The 22,881-nt window shown below is 41.2% G+C and overlaps 1 protein-coding gene across 2 annotated transcripts in view; it reads right to left on the minus strand.

Annotated features, from left to right (window-relative positions):
- Positions 1–9,891: 9,891 nt before the first annotated feature.
- The window catches only part of LOC123950858 (peroxisomal trans-2-enoyl-CoA reductase-like), a 28,315-nt gene continuing 15,325 nt past the window's right edge, over positions 9,892–22,881 (minus strand). Inside the window, exons 5-8 of one of the 2 annotated variants that reach the window (XM_046019326.1) lie at positions 21,284–21,380; positions 20,168–20,278; positions 14,433–14,544; positions 9,892–10,300 (exon numbers count right to left, since the gene is read on the minus strand). In XM_046019326.1, coding sequence (XP_045875282.1) covers positions 10,215–10,300; positions 14,433–14,544; positions 20,168–20,278; positions 21,284–21,380 — 406 coding nt within the window. In that variant the 3' untranslated portion in view covers positions 9,892–10,214. Of the gene's footprint in view, positions 10,301–14,432; positions 14,545–16,907; positions 17,702–20,167; positions 20,279–21,283; positions 21,381–22,881 lie in introns of those variants that run through there. The other variant, XM_046019327.1, reaches the window with a different exon arrangement.

The following is a 22,881-nucleotide window of genomic DNA, read 5'->3' on the forward strand; positions in this document are numbered from 1 at the left end:
ACGCGAGCGCGCGCGCTCTCTCTCTCTCTGTCAAATAAATAAATAAAGTCATATGTATGGTTTTATATATATATAAAATATCATACATATATAAAAATCATACATATGATTTTATATATACATATATACATATAATATATAATATACACTATATATAACATATACATATATACATATATATACACATATAATATGTATATGTATTATATATATATAGGGCACGTAGGTGGCTCAGTCCATTAAACATCTGCCTTCAACTCAGGTCATGATCCCAGGGTCCTGGGATGGAGTCCCATGTCAGGTTCCCTGCTCAGCGGGGCATCCGCTTCTCCCTCTCCCTCTGCTGCTCCCCCTGCTGGTGTTCTTTTGCTCCCTCACGCTCTCTCTCCCTCTCCTCTCAAATAAGTTAAATAAAGAAATAAAATCTTTGAAAATAAATAAAAATAAATACATAAATATGTATTTCTTAAATACATAATTTAATCAGATTCTACTCCATCTGCTTACTCAGCCAACTGTGACCACCTAAAATTATTCAGTTTAACAAATACTCATTGAATGCCTACTTTATAAGCCTGGCACTGTGCTAAGCCTCTTGCAGAATACAAAGATGAAAAATAAGCAGCACTCGTCCCCAGAACATTACTCAGAGCACGTCTACCCCGAACAAAAACTGCAGAATTATGACGCTGATCTTCTGCATTGCCCTGTGCCCCAAGGTGCTCAAACTTTTGGTTCCTCACATTTTTCATGTTGAACTATCTTAACCAGACTCACTGAGCTAACCGTACTGTTCCCACAATGTTCCCATTCTAGCTTTATTCCTCTAACTCTACTTGCTCCTAATCTGATCAAACTCCACACAGCAAACATGTATGAAGCACTGGCTACACGTAAGGCGACACGCAGATACAAAACAGGAGAAGCCATTCATCCTAACTGCTATATTGGAGAATACATGAGCACCGTCCTTGACTGTGAAAGGCCCCCAAAAGTTTGCTCCAACTTTAAGCCCAGATCCTATCAATCTGAGTGTTCATAAATAACCAATTTATCACAGTGGGTTTTTAGTTTTCCATTCAATTATATTACTTCTTTCTCCGTAGCACTCACAGAGATACAGAAACAGGCCAGAATCCCGCAACTTTTTCTTGCAAGGTGTATGCAAGCAGAAGTACCAGCTAATCCTCCCCATGAAGATTTCCCGTCTCCCCTCCTCTAGTGCTCCATGCTGCCACCTGGTGGCTATCCCTCGTAAGGAATCGTAGTTTCTTGGAAGATGGACTAAGGATCTGAAATAGGTTCCAAAACTCGCTTTCTCTACACCACCGAATCAGACTTAGATCTTAAAGGACCTTCTCAATATTCAAATACGAGGCTTCAACGGTCTCTAACCAAACTCTAAACCTGCTAAGGCACTGTTGGGCAGAACGGGGCAGGAGCAATACGTCTCCTTTTCTTATCAGCATGTGCCACACATGATTGATTTTTTTTGGTTGTTTGTTTCATTCGATCAGATTATTGCTACTTGATTTATTAGATTGATTTACTATCTTATATAGAGGAAGTAATTTAAATAAGTGGCTGAAACGGAAGTATTTTTGTTTTCCAATTTTATTAATTTTGCTTTTTATCTGCTTGGAATAAAAAGTACTTCCAAATCTATCGTGGAAACAACTTGACATAAATCAAAGGGTGGGAGCAAAATTCCCCAGAAAAAGAACAGTCCTTGGTGGAATGTGTTTGTGGGCCACTTTCACTGTGTAAGAATTCCCTCCGATGAATGGCCTAGAACTATCTTGTTCTGCATACAATTGGGGGAAAGCAGGAGTTGGTGTGAGGAACAAGGACTGGAGAGAAACCAGAAGGAAGATGAAGCAGGAAGGAAGGAGGACGGTACCAGAAGAGCACCTGTCCTGAGCTGTGCGTGAAGGAAGGTGGCAGTGAATCCTTCCAGAATAGGACAGCACCGCACGCCAGGACTCAGAAGAGAAAGAGTGAGACTCTTGAACCGATGGATGCTTAATTTCTACTTGACCAAAGCTGAGGTCCCTTTGACTATGTTACAAGTGCCCTTTTCAAAGGCTTTGTGAAGTTGGCCAGCTTAGGTCTGTAAGCTCCACTCCCCCTCACAAGGGTCTTTTCTCCATTAGCTCTGTCTGGGCTGTTTTCAGTACAGAGAGGCCTTTGTCACCCAGGTAGGGATTGGACAGGAGCCACCTTCCTTATCCCTCGCGTCTTCCCCATGTGCCCCATAAGAAGGCGAGGTCTCCTGGTTTTTGTCCATAGGCATAGAATTCTGTTCACCAGAATTCTGTTCACCAGCAATCCCATCCATATTAAATTTATTAAAAATAAAAGCTACAGGGGGGTGAACTTCCAAAACATTATGGTAAGTGAAAAACAGCCGGACAGGAAAGGTCACATTCTGTATGATTCATTTATGTGGCAAATCCAAAAGAAGTAAATCCAAAAAGACAGCTCATCTGGTTGCCAGGGCTGGGAGGACAGGAAATGGGGAGCGACCGATTATTGGATATGGAGCTTCCTTTTGGGAATGTTTTTGAACTGGACCGAGGTGCTGGATGCACAACACTGGGAATGTACTCAATGCCACTGAATTATCTAAAAATTAATTGTTCATCTTCTGGTATGCCAAGTTTGCCTGAATTTTAAAAAATGGGATAAAAAGACCTCTTCCCTGGATGCAGTCCATTATGTTAAAAGTAACCCTCTATCGTAGAATCCTTCACTTTTAAGTACCTGGATGTTATTAAAATATTGTTACTCTGGGGCACCTACGGGGCTCAGTCGTTAGGTAGGGGTCCTGGGATCCCAGGGTCCTTGGATCGAGGCCCACATTGGGCTCCATGCTTGGTGGAAACCCTGCCTCTCCCTTTCAGCCTCCCCCACCTTGTGTTCCCTCTCTCTTTGTGTCTCTGTTAAATAAATAAATAAAATCTTTTAAAAACAACTTGTTACTCCAGGGTGCCTCGGTGGCTTTGTCGGTTAAATGTCTGACTCTTGCTTTCAGCTCAGGTCATGATCTCAGGGTCCACACTTAGGAGTCTGCTTATGATTCTCTCACTCCCTCTCCCTTTGCCCCATCCTCCCTTAAAAAATATATATAGTTACTCTGTCCTCAGGGTAGTGTCATATTATATTAGGTGAGTCAGGTAAAAACTATTTGTTTTTAAAATCAACCTTCCTTGGGCGCCTGGGTGGCTCAGTGGGTTAAGCCTCTGCGTTCGGCTCAGGTCATGATCTCAGGGTCCTGGGATCGAGCCACACATCAGGCTCTCTGCTCAGCAGGGAGCCTGCTTCCTCCCTTTCTCTCTGCCTGCCTCTCTGCCTACTTGTGATCTCTGTCTGTCAAATTAATAAATAAAATCTTAATAAAAAATCAACCTTCCTATTCAATCTAGACACTTAATGGGAACAAAATTATATATAATTACACATAACAATAGGCAACTCCTTTAAACATGGGAGATAATGTCTATGTGTAGGAATATTTTCCTTCAAAAGGTGTCCGGAGCACGGTGATCCACACGCCATTAAAAGTTTGTTGAAACAGGGACGCCTGGCAGGCTCAGTCAGTGGAGTAGGTGACCCTTGATCTCCAGGTTATGAGTTCGAGTCCCACCTTGGGTGTAGAGACTACTTAGAAATAGTAGTATCTGGGGCACCTGGGTGGCTCAGTGGTTAAAGCCGCTGCCTTCGGCTCAGGTCATGATCTCAGGGTCCTGGGATCGAGTCCCGCATCAGGCTCTCTGCTCAGCAGCGAGCCTGCTTCCCTCTCTCTCTGCCTGCCTCTCTGCCTACTTGTGATCTCTCTCTGTCAAATAAGTAAATAAAAAATCTTTAAAAAAAAATATTTTAAAGAAATAGTAGTATCTTAAAAATAAATAAATAATCAAATAAATAAAAATGACTTGATGAAAATCATTCCTCTCTTCTTGGTAAAAACATGAAACAGTGGATCTGGATATTTTGCTTTACTGTGTTTGGTATTGGGTGACAGAAAGCATAACAGAGTGAATATATTTGTTTGAAGCGAACATGTAGGTGAATTAAACTATACTGAAACAAATAACATCCCTTCATCCCCACCGCCACCCACCACTATGACCCAGCATCATCTGGAATTCCAAAAGAAATATACCTTTGAGGTAAAAAGAACCCAAAAGCCATGAAACAGTGAAGATACCAGAACCTTCAAAGAAGGAAAGAAAAAAGAGTTTAAAATATGCACATACCGGGGCACCTGGGTGGCTCAGTGGGTTAAAGCCTCTGCCTTCATCTCAGGTCATGATCCCGGGGTCCTGGGATTGAGCCCCACGTCGGGCTCTCTGCTCGGCGGAGAGCCTGCTTCCCCCACTCTCTCTCTGCCTGCCTCTCTGTCTACTTGTGATCTCTGCCTATCAAATAAATAAATAAAATCTTTAGAAAAAAAATATGCTCATACCAAAAATCCCTGTTTTAGACAACTGAGAGCCAAATCACTACCCCTCCCCAACCCTCGCTGATAAAGAACCACTTCTAAATGCCATTATTTTTCTAAGCATTCCAAATTTGAATTTTGTATAAACTGCTTTCTAAATTTCAAAACACATTTAAGACTTATTATATAATGAAATACAAAATTTTAATATTTACCTGAATTCTCAAGAATGTAATTGTTTTTTTTTCTCTCCAGTTCACTTACTTCGGACTGAAAAATTTTAAATTTGAGGCATGGGATTTTGAATTCCATACCAGAATCTGGATTTCTGTACCAGACCTAAATAGCCAAGCTTCATGTAAATAGAACATACAACAGTGCTTTGGAAGGAAATAAGCCACATTTGAAGTGTGTCCTGTTTGTAGAACAGAGATGTGTTTTAAATAAGTTGACTCCCCCCAAAAAATCCTAGAAGACTGAAAAGAAGATTCTCCACTTGATCTTTCTTTTTTTTTAAAAAAGATTTTATTTATTCATTTGACAGTCATAGATCACAAGTAGGCAGAAAGGGAGGAAGGGAGGCAGACCCCTGCTGAGCAGAGAGCCCAATGTGGGACTTGATCCCAGGACTCTGAAATCATGACCTGAGCCAAAGGCAGAGGCTTAACCCACTGAGCCACCCATGCACCCCTCTACTTGATCTTTCTAGTCAGTATCTAAATGGGTAACATCTGGCATTCATTGTGTATTAATTTAATTCTATTTTATCTTGATATTCTCTGGATATTTTCTCAATTATACCTGGATTTTGAAAATTCAAATTCGTAACATGTCAATGTAGTGCACGTCTGAACTTATCCTCAATTATTTTGGCAACTGGAATTCTACCTTAAGGTAGAATTAATTAACTAAGGATCATAAATAAGTGATATAAATAAAAAGCACCATACACCTAGAATAGTTACATTGGCAAACTTCATATGATGTATATTTTTGCCACAGAAAGAACGAAGCTATAAGTAGGGATCAATCTATCTATCTACGAGAGGGAGAAAGAGACAAGCGTTTCTGACTATTTTCCCCACAGAAATATAAAACTCAGTGTAGATCACTCAACATATACAATGCTGTGATCAGAGCACTTACAAATGGCAATTCCAATAAAAATACTAGCACAATCAAACTGACACGTTATCTTCTTCACAAATCATGTATTAAAATAATAGGGGGGCACCTGGGTGGCTCAGTGGGTCAAGCCTCTGCCTTTGACTCAGGTCATGATCTTAGGGTCCTGGGATCGAGACCCGCATCAGGCTCTCTGCTCAGTGGGGAGCCTGCTTCCCCATCTCTCTCTGTCTGCCTCTCTGCCTACTTGTGATCTCTCTCTGTCAAATAAATAAGTAAAATCTTTAAAACAACAACAACAACAACAAAATAAAATAATAGGATGAAAGTTGTTTCATGGTGATTTAAGAAAGATTGGGCTGCTGAGTTAGGGCAACAAAAGCAAATGATTTAGAACAGGCAGAAAGTGTAATAAACACTTCCTACCTCCTGGAGGCTGGCATTTGGGCTTGCATGTCTAAACACTCAAACTTGGGGCACCTAGGTGGCTCAATCCATTAAGCTTCTGTTTTTAGCTCCGGTCATGATCCCAGGGTCCTGGGATCGAGCCCTGGTCGGGCTCACTGCTCAGTGGGCAGCCTGTTTCTCCCTCTCCCTCTGCCTGTCACTCCTGCTTGTGCTCTGTCAAATAAATAAATAAATAAATAAAACTTTTTAAAAAATAATAATAAATAAATAAATAAAAATAAAAACTCAATCTTATTATTTCTCTCTCTAGAGTTCTCAGAACTCAGGGGTACTGGTTCATGCTCATAAACCCACAGGAATTATGTGGTCTAGGCTTACACAAAACTCTCACAGTGGCTCGACATTCTGATGGGCCAGAGCAGCCCATTATTTCCGCTTAGGCAAAGCTGCACCAAAAAATCAGATTTTTTAGACTCCTTTTTAGACGTGGACTTGAAGGGAAGGGCATTGGTTTAACGAATTCAGTTGTGAAAGTCTAATGCACCCTTATCCAAAACAGGTATGTACACACTGAGCCAAGCAAATGTTTGTAGCCCGTGGGCGGGATGTCTGTCTTATGACCAGTTCCTACACTGCCATGATGGACCACTCTCCCACTTTGGAGGGCTGCATGTTTTCTGCTCACATTTGTATTTTAAATCAGATTAAAATGAATTATTACTGTGAAATGACAGGAAATTTTGGAATTTACTCTAAGATACTTAGAAATCAAGAAGGGGAGATAAACAAGGTTAGAAAAACATAGATCATTATTAAATCTGGGTAATGGGTATTATATATTCTTCTCTTTAGTGTATGTTTGAATGGTTCCATTAACAAAATGTTTATATTATCTCTTGATGTCTTGGTGAGAGTCTGTCTCTCTCAGGATATCACATTGGTCACCGGCTCTACAGTTAGACTCTTTCAACTCAAATCCCACTTTTGCACTCAGTAGGTGAGATCTGGAACAAGGCACTGGGCCTGTTTGTGCCAGTTTGTGCCCGACTGTAAATGCTGCTAGTGATGAAACCTACCGCATGTGGCTTTTGTAAGGGTAAGATGACATCACGCATGGAAAGTGTTTGGCAGCATCTGGCATTTCATAATCACTCAATAAATGTTAGTTATCATTACCTACGACATATTGGTTCTATAGCTCTGTGGGTAATAGATTTCTACTCTCCAATTTGAACTCCCAAGCCAAACACAAAGCCCATTTCTATATACACAGGCTTTGCTTATACAACAAAATACTCTCTTCTGTATCTCACTGAAATCCTCTCCATTTTATTCCTCCACCCAAGCGCCGCAACCCCACGCTTTTTAAAAAGATTTTATTTATTTAATTATGTGACAGATCACAAGTAGGCAGAGAGGCAGGCAGAGAGAGGGGAGGTGGGAAGCAGGCTCCCTGCTGAGCAGAGAGCCCCATGCGGGCTTGATCCCAGGACCATGGGACCATGACCTGAGCTGAAGGCAGAGGCTCAACCCACTGAGCCACCCAGGCACCCTGATAACATAGGTTTCCAAGGAATTTCTGTATGCGCAAAGTAGGGTCTTACAGGACCGTGAACAACTAGCTGTTGTCAAGATAATGTTGGTTCTGGTCTTTAACGAATATCCCTGGACTGCAAGCTGTTAAATTTCATTTAAACGACATCTTTCTTGCCTTTGTCCTCCTCATCAAAGTGAAATCCTTATAAAGGAGTGCAGAAGAAATACTAGGAGAAGAAATTAGAGCTGAAGTGGAAAATTTGCAGCCAAGCCTTGGCTTTCCAGGAAGGCCCTGTCCGGAGAGACTCAGGTTCCACAATTAACCACAAGGTGACACTTTTTTGAGCCAAGCCTTGGGATAGTGTTGAAAATAAAAGGGGCTGATGGTCACGGGATATAGGCATGTGGCAGCTTCAAAATGCACCCCTTAGGCCTTGGGGAGCGTAGTTAATTGCCATCTCGGCCCTAGTAGATTAGTAGCTGCTCTTTATATCTGCTTTTCCCATACTGGTTTTTTCAGTAAGCCCTGTGCCCAACGTGAGGCTCGAACCCACCACTCTGAGATCAAGAGTGATCAAAATCAAGAGCTCTATCAGCTGAGCCAGCCAGGCGCCCCTATTCCATTATTCTTTACAGTTCTCCTTACTTCCTATTAGCCAGTCTCTCCTCGCTCCCATCCTCTGTGGTAGCTCATAGTGCGAGATACTGAATCCAGGTAAGAGTTTACCATTCCTGCTCACAGGGACTCAGACACCAGTCTCCTGGGGCTTATACAAAGACTGATCCACAGGCACAGAATCCCACGCATCAGCATCCAGTCAGGTGTCCCACTTCCCAGGAAAATGTGTGAGACTGCGTCCCTGACCTTGAAACCATCAGTCATTGCATACACGGTGCTTCTAGAAGGAACCAGCTCCACAGAGGACCAGAACAACCAATGCACAGCCTAAGTGCCAGCAACCTTCTGAAAGGTTGGAGTACCATCTGTCACGATGCCTTTCCCCAAAGGCTTTGGGAGCATTTCTGGGAACCAGTGAGTGGAAGAGGGACTGGTCCTACTTACCAACACTTCCAAAGCTCCACCGTGGGACCTGGTGATTCCCATCCATTTCTGAATCTTGCAGCATTGCAAGTCCTGGTTCCAAAAAAGCCATTCTTGCCAAGGGACCCAGGAAGGTCCCATTGAACTATGAACTGTGGCCGAGTCCAGGGACCATTGGCCTGCCTGTGTGCTGCCACGAGCTGATGAAAAAAGGAGTGTCCCTGGCCAGCAGAAGGAGCAGAGCTACTCCTAGACAGTGAGGACAAGAGTGACCATGTGGAACCCAGGTCATCTACCAAGTGTCTCCTGGTACCCCCAGGCCCCACCGTGGTGTGAACGTGTGCATGCAGCAATCCTTCCCTTTGCCTCCTGCTCACTCCTGTCTTTGTCCCTCTTTCACGGGCGTCACACTTGCTTCACGGTCTGAAGGTCGCTGCTGTCTTCCGGGGCTCCCCGCCTCTGCAGACATCTCCCCCACGTCTCATGCACATCTCATTCTGTCTTGGCACCTGATTCCCAGAGGACCTGGGAAGTTACATTGTCCAAAAAAGTCAGTTGAAGGCAGAATACTGAACCCTAATTTGCATAATATTTAATTAAAAATTTTTGTTTTGCATACAAAGAGAGAAACATGAAGAAAAGGGAATACTTTTTTTTTAAAAAAGATTTTATTTATTTATTTGACAGAGAGAGAGAGAGATCACAAGTAGTGAGAGAGGTAGGCAGAGAGAGAGGGGGAAGCAGACTCCCTGCGGAGAAGAGAGCTAGATGCGGGGCTCGATCCGAGGACCCTGGGATCATGACCTGAGGTGAAGGCAGAGGCTTTAACACACAGAGCCACCCAGGCGCCACAAAAAAGGGGAATACTTTAGATTGGAAATCAAGACACAAATCAAATGCTTCCAAGAAATGCTGCACATGACTTTATTTTTCTTCTGACTCAAGAGGCTTTATGCAAATGTAACTTCATGAACAAAATAAATCATTCATCGATAATTATCATAATGCTTTATGGCTCCAAAAGCATGATACCCACCATGAGATATGAATCACTGTATATCTCTAGTTTTAAAGAATCATTCTGAGGCCAGAATTTGGGTTCACTGCCCACCTTTACAACCAAATATTAAAACCTTTTTGGGAGATCATGATACCTCTATTACTATTTTGAAATGATTTCATTTTTCAATTAGCTTGCTTAGATATGAAAGGCATAATCATAAACTATGTTAAGCCCCATTCCTAAAAAGAAATCTTTTTTTTTTAATATTTTATTTATTTGACAGAGAGAAATCACAACTAGGCAGAGAGGCAGGCAGAGAGAGAGGAGGAAGCAGGCTCCCTGCAGAGCAGAGAGCCTGATGCGGGTCTCTATCCCAGGACCCTGGGATCATGACCTGAGCGGAAGGCAGAGGCTTTAACCCACTGAGCCACCCAGGCGCCCTCTAAAAAGGAAATCTTTAATCACAGGCTAAACAGTGTTGTTTGGAGCTTAAACATGCATTATTTCAAGAACAGTATTTGCAAAGGCATGACTGATAACATTAAAAGGCAGAAAGTGATTTTTCCCTTCATATTATCAGCTCCTGGAAAGCACCAAAATGTGTTCTTGAGATACTAAGGCATTTGGAGACAAAAGACACATGTAGTTTCCTTAGCTTAGAGCTTGCTTTTACTCTTCAAAGCCTCCTTCATTTGTTTGACAACAGAAAGGTCCCCTGGTCCGTCAGGCCAGTTGTCGTGATCTGGTGAGTAAGCAAAAAGCTCACATCAAGCACAAATCTATTAACCTCCTTCATCGTCTTAGTTACCAACAGACTCTCTTCTTATTTTCCCTGGTTCACCCCTTTTCTTTTCTCGGCAAGAACAAGAAATCATTGGGACAACTGGCAAAGGTCTTGAGAAAATCCTGGTTTTGAATTCCCAGCCCTGCCACGTTCTAGCATTTCCAAATTTGGAGAGGTTCCTCCTCCTGAGCCCGTTTTCCTGGGGTGGGGTGGGGGTGGGGTGGTTGCTAACAATATCTGCTCTTCTAAAGTTGTTAAAATTAAGTTTGTCGGCCTATGCAGAGTGCTCGGTGTACCGCAGCTGTTCCACACATACTATTTCTTTAGGAACCAGGATGCTTACTTTGGACTGGGCACACACAGCTGCCTGTGCAGCATCCAGTCCCTCATCCTCTCTTTCCAAGAGCCTCCACCTGCACTGGGGAAATCCATGAGTTTCTGGGGAAGTGGCCCCACTTTGGTCTCCGACTGAGCTAAGTCACGCCTCTGGCTACTGGTTGGGGAGGGCTACACATATCAGCTGGTCCACAACAGAGAAAGTCTCGGAATTCTGCTAGAAATGCTATAAAACGTCATTCCCCTCCCTTCTCTCTGTCCAGCAGGCTGGGGAAAACAAAGCATGTGGCTTTAGGGGGACAGGCAGCTGTTCTGCAACCAGGAGAGTCCGTCTTAAGAGAAAGCCAACACCACAGAAGCAAAAACAGAGGGAAAAGAAAAAAAAGAAACATTGCCCCCGAAGAGTTCAATGAGCGAATAATTCAAGTCTAGCAGACCGTTCAGTTACGGGCCAACAAATGCCCTTCTTGCTCAGGCCAGTATGAGCTACAGCTAAAAACTTCCTATCTGACAGTTGTCAGATAGGCTATAAATGTGCATTATCTAATTTAATGCTTCCAGCCGTTTACCCAATAAATGCTGGAAGTGACCCCGCTTTACAGAAAGGAAAATGGAAGCCTACAGAAATTAACTTTCCCAGATCACACGGCTACTGTGTGATCTTCTACTCCAGGACTCGCCACTCCCGGGCTGGCAATCTTCAAGAAAACACAGGAAGGAAAGGCTCAGTTTTCCCACTCATAGTGGGGTGGGGGCAGAATTATATTGTTTTCTTTTCTTTTCTAGGATTTTGTTTATTTGTCAGAGAGAGAGGGAGCACAAGCCGGGGAACATCAAGCAGATCAGGCAGAGGGAGAGGCAGATTCCCGCTGTGCAGGGAGCCCGATGTGAGACTCCATCCCAGGACCCTGGGATCATGACTTGAGCTGAAGGCAGCTGCTTAACTGACTGAGCCCCCCAGGCATTCCTGGGTGGTGGAGGGAGTATATTCTTGAAAAATTGCTGTAGCTGATTTCACCAAAAAATTTTAAAAATCTGTATACCAATAAATACAGTGTTTGGGGCACTTGGGTGGTTAAGTCGGGTGAGCATCCGACTCTTAATTTTGGCTCAGGTCATGACCTCAGGGTCGTGAGATGGAGCCCTGCGTTTCCTTTCCCTTTCTAAATGAGAATCGGACAAATACCCTCAGCTCCGCCGGGGAGGGAAGTGGCCACTTTAACTACTATTGGAAAATGGTATTGTACAACATGGAGGAGTTTCTGTCTTTCTAACCAGGGGCCTTAAAACCATGATATCTGGGGCGCGTGGGTGGCTCAGTGGGTTAAAGCCTCTGCCTTTGACTCGGGTCATGATCCCAGGGTCCTGGGACCGAGCCCCTCATTGGGCTCTCTGCTCAATGGGGAGCCTGCTTCCCTCTCTCTCTCTCTGCCTGCCTCTCTGCCTACTTGTGATCTCTGTCAAATAAATAAATGAAATTAAAAAAAAAACACAAAAACCATGATATCTTCTGCACATGACCACATTGATGTTACTAGTAATTACTAGTAAAGAAATTTAGATAGGAGGGGGAAATAATAATATGAAGTCCCATACTTATCATTTATTAATGCAAAGAAGGTCTGAAGCCTGGAGTAGACTGTTAGTACACAAAAGAGTAGGGTGAACCTCGGTCCCTGATATGAAACTGAAATACACATGCAGGGATCTGGAGTGGCCCAGTCGGTTAAGTGTCCAACCCTTGGTTTCAGCTCAGGTCTGATTTCAGGGTCATGAGATTGAGCCCTGCTTTGGACTCCATGCTCAGCAAAGAGTTTGCTTGAGATTCACTCTCCCTGTCCTTCTGCCTACCCCTTATCCCGTGTTCTCTCTCTCACTGAAATAAAAATAAATAAATAACTCTTTAAAAAAAAAGAAATTCACATGCATTACATCAACCACACTTTGATTTGCTAGAAGCCACTGAACACTCTTCAGCAATAGTGTAAATACCTTTGAATTTTATATTTCTGTGCAACGTCTATATTTGGCTGAGACTCATGAAATTACTGCTTTTGTATATTAAAAGTGGTGAGGAAGGTATTCCCAAACGACACTACAGACAAAGGGCTGCTATCCAAGATCTATAAAGAACTCCTCAAACTCAACACACACAAAACAGATAATCACGTCAAAAAATGGGCAGAATTCATGAACACACACTTCTCCAAAGAAGACATACAAATGGCGAACAGACGCATGAAAAAATGTTCATCGTCATTAGCCATCAGGGAGATTCAAATCTAAACCACATGGAGATGCCACCTTAGACCAGTTAGAATGGCCAAAATTAATAAGACAGTCCACAACAAGTGTTGGAGAGGATGTGGAGAAAGGGGAACCCTCTTATACTGTTGGTAGAAATGCAAGTTGGTGCAGCCACTTTGGAAAACAGTGTGGAGATTCCTTAAGAAATTAAAAATCGAGCTTCCCTATGACCCTGCAATTGCACTACTGGGTGTTTACCACAAAGATACAGACGTAGTGAGAAGAAGGGCCATCTGTACCCCAGTGTTCACAGCAGCAATGCCCATAGTCGCCAAACTGTGGAAAGAGCCAAGATGCCCTTCAACAGACGAAAAGATAAAGAAGATATGGTCCATATATACAATGGAATATTTTTGCCTCCATCAGAAAGGATGAATACCCAACTTTTGTATCAACATGGACAGGACTGGAAGAGATTATGCTGAGTGAAATAAGTCAAGCAGAGAGAGTCAACTATCATATGCTTTCACTTACTTGTGGAGCATAAGGAATAACATGGAGGACACTGGGAGATGGAGAGGAAAAGTGAGTTGGGAGAAACTGGAGGAGTAGATGAACCATGAGAGACTGTGGACTCTGAGAAACAAACTGAGGGTTTTGGAAGGGAGTGGGGTGGGGGGTTGGGTGAGCCTGGTGATGGGTATTAAGGAGGGCATGTATTGCATGGAGCACTGGGTGTGGTGCATAAAGAATGAATTATGGATCACTGAAAAAAAATTAAGTTAAATTAACAAAAAAGAAAAAAATGGTTGAATATAGCAAATTCCTATGGTTTCATTCAATATATATCCTTAAGATAATGTAAAATGGTACCGTAGCACCCTTCCCCACGTAATAGGTCTCAGTCTTCTGCTCAGATGTACAACTCACTTATTAGAGGAACAAAGAGGAATTACATCTTAAAAATAGGACAACCTCTTGCCTCTTTTCTATCTCCTCCTTATACATATATATTCATATCAAGAATATTTTTCAAGGTTAAAAATCCACCAAGCTATATACACAAGGCAATTTCTTAAAATAGATAAATATGTGCTATGATAAAAAATATTTAGATATTTTCTTTGACTGGGAACATTTCCTTTAAAGATGCTTTCAGGAATATAAACATTTTGTACATGTTTTATGTTCTGTGAGAGAAAACCCTAATCCTTTCTGTAACTGCTTAAAAATTTTTTGAAAACGTGGGCACCTGCATGGCTCAGTCGGTTAAGCGTCTGCCTTCGGCTCAGGTCATGATCCCAGCGTCCTGGGATCAAGTCCCACATCAAGCTCGCTGCTCGGTGGGGAGCCTGCTTCTCCCTCTGCCTCTGCCTGCAGCTCCCCCTGCTTCTGCTCTTTCTCTCTCTCTCTCAAATAAAGAAAATCTTAACAAAAAGAAAGAGATTTTGAGAACTTGAACCTGAAAAGGCATAAAGTTAGTGATGGTCATTTCTTGTGGGCCCACCTGGTACATTGAAGAGGTGTGTATACAAGGACTGGCCCCCGTCCACATCCACCAACTGTCCGGTGATGAAGGAAGCCGCAGGGGACAGCAGGAAGCAGACCAGTGGGGAGATCTGGAAACAGAAACACACATGCACACAGAAAAGCAGATGCTCCCCACCTGGGGCTGCTTCCCTGCCCAAGGAAACACATCTCGAAACACAGCTGTAACACACATCTATAGTCCGTGTGCAACCTGACAGAACACAGAAGATTAACTGCCTTTTTCTATTTGAGGCCCGTTAAAACAACGTGACTGCTGTGGATAAAACTCTTGTGAATTCCCCTGAGAAGCCCTCTGGCCCTGGGCTCTTGTTTGTTGAGAGATTTTTGATGACTGCTTCAATTTCCTTGCTGGTTATGGGTCTGTTTAGGTTTTTTATTTCTTCCTGGTTCAGTTTTGGTAGTTTATATGTCTCTAGGAACACATTCATTTCTCCATGATTGTCTAGTCTGTTGGCATATAGTTGCTCATAATATATTCTGACAATTGTCTGTATTTCCTTGGTATTGGTTGTGATCTCTCCTCTTTCATTCATGATTTTATTTATTTGGGTCCTTTCTCTTCTTTTTGATAAGTCTGGCCAGGGTTTTATCAATCTTTTTAATTCTTTCAAAGAACCAGCTCCTAGTTTCGTTGATCTGTTCTACTGTTCCTTTGAATTCTATTTCATTGATTTCTGTTATAATCTTTATTACTTCTCTTCTGCTGGGCCTAGGCTTTCTTTTTTGGGTCTTTCTGCAGGTAATTTAGGTGTAAGGTTAGGCTGTATACTTGAGACCTTTCTTGTTTCTTGAGAAAGGCCTGTAGTGCTATATACTTCCCTCTTAGAACTACCTTCGCTGCATCCCAAAGATTTTGAACAGTTGTCTTTTCATTTTCATTGGTTTCCATGATTTTTTTAAGTCTTCTTCAATTTTCTGGTTGACCCATTCATTCTTTGGTAGGATGCTCTTTAGCCTCCATGTACTTGAGTTCTTTTCAAATTTCCACTTGTGATTAAGTTCCAATTGGTCTGAAAATATGCATGGAATGACCCCTACCTTTTGGTACTGGTTGAATTCTGATTTGTGATCCAGTATGTGATCTATTCTGGGTAATGTTCCATGAGCACTTGGGAAGAATGTATATTCTTTTGCTTTAAGATGGAATGTTTTGAATAGATCTGTGAGGTCTAGCTGGTTTAGTGTGTCATTCATAGCCTTGTTTGTTTATCTTCTGCTTGGAACATCTGTCCATTACAGTGAGGGGGGCATTAATATCCCCTACTATTATTACTGATTTTTTTTAATTTTGTTATTAATTGGCTTATATAATTGGCTCCTCCCATGTAGGAGCATAAATGTTTACAATTGTTAGATCTTCTTGTTGGATAGAGCCTTCAATTATAATATAGCATCGTTCCTCATCTTTTATTATAGTCTTCAGTTTAAAATCTACTTTGTCTGATATAAAGATTGCCACCCCAGCTTTCCTTTGATGTCCACTGGTATAATGAATGACTTTTCATCCCCTCACATTAAATCTGGAGATGTCTCTGGGTCTAAAATGACTCTCTTGCTGATAACATATCGACAGGTCTTGCTTTTTTATCCAACCTGATAACCTGTGTCTTTTGATTGGGGCATTTAGCCCATTTACATTCAGAGTAACCATGGAAAGATATCAATTTAGTGTCATTGTATTACCTGTAAAGTCACTGTTTCTGTATATTGATTCTGTTCCTTTCTGGTCTATGTCACTGTTAAGTTCTCTTGATGTTTAAAGGATCCCCTTTAATATTTCTTGCAGGGCTGGTTTGGTGATCACAAATTCTTTTATTTTCTGTTTGTCCTGGAAGCTTATTATCTTTCCTTCTATTTTGAATGACATCCTTGTTGGATAAAATATTCTTGACTGCATGTTCTTCCCATTTAGCACCCTCAATGTATCATTCCAATCCTTTCTGGCCTGCCAGGTCTCTGTGGATAGGTCTGCTGCTCATCTAATGTTTTTACCCTTGTAGGTTATGGACCTCTTGTCCGGGGCTGCTTTCAGGACATTCTTTGTCTCTGAGATGTGCAAGATTCACTGTTATATACTGAGGTGTTGATCTATTTCTATTGATTTTGAGAGGGCTTCTCTGTGTCTGCTGGACTTGAATGTATGTTTCTTTCCCCAGATTACGTAAGTGCTCAGCTATAATTTGCTCCAATATACCTTCTGCACCCTCCTCTCTTTCCTCTTCTTCTGAGATCCCAACTATTCTAATATTGCTTTGCTGTATTGTATCACTTATCTCTCAAATTGTCCCCCACGTGATCCAGTAGTTGTTTATCTCTCTTTTTCGCAGCTATTTATTCCCTATCATTTTGTCTTCTGTATCACTAATTCTCTCTTCTGCCTCATTTATCCTACCTAAAAAATGTAGACTCCATTTTTTATTGCATCTCATTAATAGCCTTTTTAATTTTTGACTTATTAGATTTTAGTCCCCTTTTTTCTCCAGAAAGGGATTCTCTAGTGTCTTCTATGCTTTTTTCAAGCCCAATTAGTATAATCGTTATTTTGACCTCTAGCTCTGGCATCTTACTTATTATATCCATACTGATTAGGTTCCTGGTGGTCAGTACTGCCTCTTATTCTCTTTTTTTGAGGTGAGTTTTTCTGTCTTGTCATTCCTGCAGAAAGTGTTCACTTTTCTCTTTGTAGAACCTAGCAAGTCTTTTCTTAGATCTCTACTTGAGTTCGCAGGTGTTCAGAATGAGAAGGGCTCTTACTTCTCACCATCTTGGACTCCTCACAAATGTGATCTTTTGATATTGTATAATGGATTGTGTGTCAACATCTACAAGTTCTCCATAACGCGGTGGACCAGTTTTTCCCAAAAGAACAATAACTTATGTCACAAAATCATGTTTGGGTGAAACAGCTAATCAAAGTGCAAGAAACACAAGTGGGTTTTAATGTAACAGAGTACAAAAGATTCATTGACATGGTCTGAGGTCAACCCACATTGCAACCCATCTTTAAGAAACAGCCACTTATCAAATATCAAAGAATATCCACAATAATCTAAAAAGACCATTAAAACGCTCCTCCCTGGGGCACCTGGGTGGCTCAGTGGGTTAAAGCCTCTGCCTTCAGCTCAGGTCATGATCCCAGGGTCCTGGGATCAAGCCCCACATCAGGCTCTCTGCTCCGCAGGAAGCCTGCTTTCTCCTCTCTCTCTGGCTGCTTGTGATCTCTGTCTGTCAAATAAATAAATTTAAAAAAAAATCTTAAAGAAAAAAAAACAACGCTCCTCCCTTTTCCAACTGTACATGTACATGAAACTGGATTTCTTCATATGCTTTAAACAAAACAATATATAGCAACATATAGAATGCAGACACAGATGTGAGCATCCAGCTGTATTTTGTTAAGCCATACATGAATGAGAGAAAAGTGTAAAGCAAATGCAAAAAATGGTTTTCTTTTGCTTTTTAAAGTATAGCAACTTTCAGGGGCGCCTGGGTGGCTCAGTGGGTTAAAGCCTCTGCCTTTCGCTCAGGTCATGATCCTAGGGTCCTGGGATCGAGCCCCGCGTCGGGCTCTCTGCTTGGCAGGGAGCCTGCTTCCTCCTCTCTCTCTCTCTGCCTGCCTCTCTCCCTACTTGTGATCTCTATCTGTCAAATAAATAAATAAAATCTTTAAAAAAAAAATAAAGTATAGCAACTTTCACTAAAAATATTATGTTAACACATAATGTCTTTATTACTATTATTTTAACTGAACTGATAAATATTCCTTAAACTTCTCAATTTTCATTTCTATACAGCAAATAGAGATAATATAGTTCACATAAACAAAGGGAGTGTTCTGTGCAAAATAAAAATTTAATCATATCACTTCCTTGGTTAAAATCTTTTAAAACCCCTCTTAGTTTTCAGAATAGAAATCCAAACATCTCACTTAAAATGACCCATCAAATGTCTGATTTAACAGTATCCTCCAAAAGCTTAATATGCAAAACTATTTTACTTCAAGAAGTCGAGAAAGTTACTCCTGACACAAGAGTGCACATCTGTGTTCAGGGATGTTCACTATAGAATTACCACAATATCAGAAATATAAATGGTTTCTAAACATGCAACAGTAGAATCTAATTAAACATATCATGGTATAGCCATAGGCAAGTGGCAGAAAAACACATACAGTAGAATCCCAATCTGTAAAACGGTTGGTAAATATGGGTCTTTTGGGGTATGCCTAGTAAATTTCTGGAAAGAAAGACATCAAAATGCCAATGAAAGCTAGTTTAGAAATTAGAAAACTTTTTCTTTGAAGAGTTTAACGGTTTTGCTTTTACATTTAGCACTTCAATACATGTGAAAATTATTTTGTAAGTGATACGAGGTAAGAGGCCTAATGTCTTTCTAATGAAACAGCCAATTGCCATAAGACTTACGCTAAATGGTCAATCCTTTCCTCGCAGACTTGAAAAGCTACTTTTATCCTATTAAACTCCTTATATACACATGGTACTGATAAAGGAGTACATTTTGTTCCACTAAATTTATTCTGTTCATGTCAGCACCAGATACCCTAAAGAAGTATGACATTTATAATATGTTTTGATACTGGGAAGGTCAAATTCCCCCCATTATTCTCTTTCAAAACACTTTTTGGCTGCTTTTGCATTAATATTTCTCTAGACAAACTTTAGAATCAGTGTGTTTAATTCCAAAACTATATCAAATGTATGCATTAGTTTAGGGAAACTTGATATTATATATTTTTATTGTTTATTATTATTATTATTTTTAATTTTATTTATTTATTTGAGAGAGAATGAGTGAGAGAGAGCATGAGAGAGGAGAAGATCAGAGGGAGAAACAGACTCCCCAAAGAGCTGGGAGCCCGAGGCGGGACTCGATCCTGGAAGTCCGGGATCATGACCTGAGCCGAAGGCAGTCGCTCAACCAACTGAGCCACCCAGGCACCCTATTATTTATTATTCTTTTTTATTGAAGTACAGTTGACACTCGACATTACATTAGTTTCAAGCATACAACATAGTATCTCACAACTCTATGTTATGCTACGCTCACCAGAAGTGTAGCGACCCTCTGTCATCAAACAAAGGGAACCATGATTTTAATGAAATTAAATTGAGGATTATGACATGTTTCTATTTATTCTTTTTTCCTGTTCTTCAGGAATAAATTTCTTGTTGTTTAGAGCTAAGTTTATATCACGTAGTTCCATTTTTATTATTATAGAAACAATATCCTTTTTCCATTGTATTTTAAGACTGATATTGCTGGCCTTTAAGAAACCTACTGATTTCTACATACTTAAATCTGGTCACCGTACAGAAACCAAGTATGGAACTTCACATAGTTCTGGAAGTGAAGTACGGAACTTCACCTGATTTGACTTAGGGTCCTGTGTACCAACAAAGGCCATGTGATAAAATAACATAGCTGAAAAGTGCAATGAAATAAAACCAGGCTGTTCTTCATTCACACTGCTTTCCGTTCTGGATAAAGAGAGCTGTGAGTGTGTAAGGCACAGAGCCAGAAAGTGTAGGGGAAATGGGCTGGTGTCAATGGGACCACTCATCTCTGTCACCCTCTATCAACTATGAGACTGTGTAAAAAGGACACCAAATGTCACAATATTACAAAGTATAAAAGAAAGCAATTGGAATCAATGTTAGAAATATACATTACCTCCTCAGGAACTCCAATGCGCTTAGCTGGGATTCTCTTAAAGAACCCTCCAAATAAGTCGTTTGCCGATGGACCATAGTTTTCAATAGCTGTCGGGGAATAAATGACTCCCTATGTTTAAGAATAAAAAAAGAACAAAATGAAGTACATAAAACTAAATTTTAAAATCACAAAGACATCAAGGCAGTCATCAACCAACACCAAAAAAGTGGCTTAATAGAAAAGTCAACATTTCTAATATTAATTTTTCTCATATTGTCAAGGAAGTACAGTTAACCATGATTACAAGTGGATTATATGAATGTTCATTTTGTGAACCCTTCTCCCTGAATAACCAGCTAAGCCCTATATTTTTCCTGAAGAGATGTGTTCTCTAAAAGCATAATTCGACAAATAGATCAGCGAGGCAATTAAGTAGGAAAAGGGGGATAGAGGAGTCTATTGAGTTTTCCACCAGGCATCTCTGATTTGTAACAGAAGCCTGGGCTGTGGTTATGTGAGACATGGAAAATACAATGGTTTCACGGGTTTTCATTATGGTAAAACCACAGATAAAATATTTGAATCCAATATAAATAAATAAAATTTCAATTGTTTGGGAATTCTTTGATTTGGCTTTTACTAGTTTTCAAGTATGTTCCCAAGGCATTTTCTCTTCACTTCTAATCAATCTTTAACTTGAATTAGACCTTAGTTTTTTCACTCTCTCCTAAAGAAGCATTAAGGATACACCAAGAAATAACAACATAATCTGGCAAATATTTGTTCTCTAAAGCAGAGGTTCTCAATCTTCATTTTGCATTTGAATTTCCTAGGTGGCTTTTAAAAAGACCAACACCTCAACTCCATAGTAGGGAATCAAGCTTACCTTTCAATGTTTTTTAAATGTTTCCTGGATGATTCTAAGATACCTCCAAGACTGAGAATCATTGACTTCCTTTCACCTGCTTGACAGTCTAGTCGTAAATCGAAGCATAAGTCTCTCCAATTTTACCTATTTTTAAAAACCTGTGTTTCCTAGTCTGCATGCATATGAACAAATACCTCCATCGACAATACAAAGTGAATCAGAAAAGCACAACTTGTCAACAGCGTTCATATGGAACGTTTACCTACAGGGGCAACACAGTTGATCCTTACTCCACTGCTAGCCCATTCCACAGCCAAGGACTTGGTGAGGTTGTAAACCCCTGCTCTAGCGGCTCCAGAATGCCTGTAAAAGACAAAGCATAACAATTCTGATCAGCTTCCACTCAATGTTTCTCTCCTTAATGGAAGTGACAGGAATGTCAGTGGCCTGTCAGATCCCCACAGATAAGTTCTTGTTGAGTCTGTTTTTGGAGTCTTCGTCTGAACAGTGGGAAAGAAGTGGGTCCTTCAACGTTAAAGCCAAAACACAGGCATCTGATAGTCAATTGTGTGTGACCAGCCCACACAAGATCCTTCAAAACACCATGACCATGAGAGAAATATTTTGAAGATCTTATTATGTAGAAAAATGAACAGATTGGTTATTTTGGGGGTTACCCAAAAATAACCACCCAAAAAGGTGGTTATCGTTTAAATCAATTTTAGATGACAAGGCATAAGAAATTCATATTAGGCTAAAAATAGTATCAATAGAATTTCTAGACACACTGAAATTTAAGTAAATTTTAATATATTTTTAGATAGAAAGTTCAAAAAAGGTCTGCATCGATATGGGGTCTTATGCACAATGTACACTGCGGCTTAGAATTTCCAATTATAAGGTCCTTGGCACCAAGTATGTCAGATCTGGGGGCATATCCACTTCTCACTAGAGAGGACCTACAGACCCCAACCTCTTTGGAGAAAACCCATCTCTGTCCCAGTGTTGGCCACAGTAACCTTAGTGGGACTCCAGGCAGAGGACAACCACTTTGTCAGAATTACCCAAGCGATCCCATCACCATCAGGTATGGCCACAATTTCTGTTGCTACTGCATACGGCAGTCCTGGGTCGATCTATAGGACGTGTTCTCTTGCCCTGCCTACCACCCCCAATGCTAAGAGCAGCCCAAAAGCAACACTCAGCTGGAAGGATAATGGGAATTTCCAGGCTTCTCCACAACACCAGAAGTAAGAGGCAGGGGCAGGAATAAACATGCTTACGTAGAATTGCAATGGAGCCCTGCCCCTTCTCTGTCAGGGGGACCTAGAGGTGTTTGTCCCCTTGCACTCAGTGCCCTGATCACCAGGGCCACTACATGAGGTCCTGCCTCTCATCATAGGAAAAGCCTCAGCTGTTATGTTGACCCCCTGAAGAAGAAGCAAGTGGCAGGCGTTCAGAAGCTGGTGCAACTGCCCAAGAGAGAAAGCCACTAGAACTGAGAGACAGAGGTGGAAAACCAGAGACAGAAGTTACTGAATTTCAGCATCTGAACCAGTTTGTTATACATGAGCAAGAGACAGATGCAGGGCAACAGAATATGCCACTCCGAAATGTGACAGTAGGAGCTCAGGACGCGCCACCCAAAATACACAGCTTTGATATATTATTTTGAGCTGTAGGCACTTGAAAAATAGCAAATGCAGGGAGAAGCCTTCTCTGAACTCCCCTTATCTGCCTAAATATAGACTGGGTTCCCCCAAAAGGAGCTCAATCACCATAAATCCCCTCCCCAAGGGTTTCATCACCCAGGGAAGACTGCCTGTGGTCACCGCTGTATAAAGACTAGAAGTTGACATCACAC

Source organism: Meles meles, chromosome 9 (genome assembly GCF_922984935.1).
Source record: "Meles meles chromosome 9, mMelMel3.1 paternal haplotype, whole genome shotgun sequence".
Lineage (NCBI taxonomy): Eukaryota > Metazoa > Chordata > Mammalia > Carnivora > Mustelidae > Meles > Meles meles.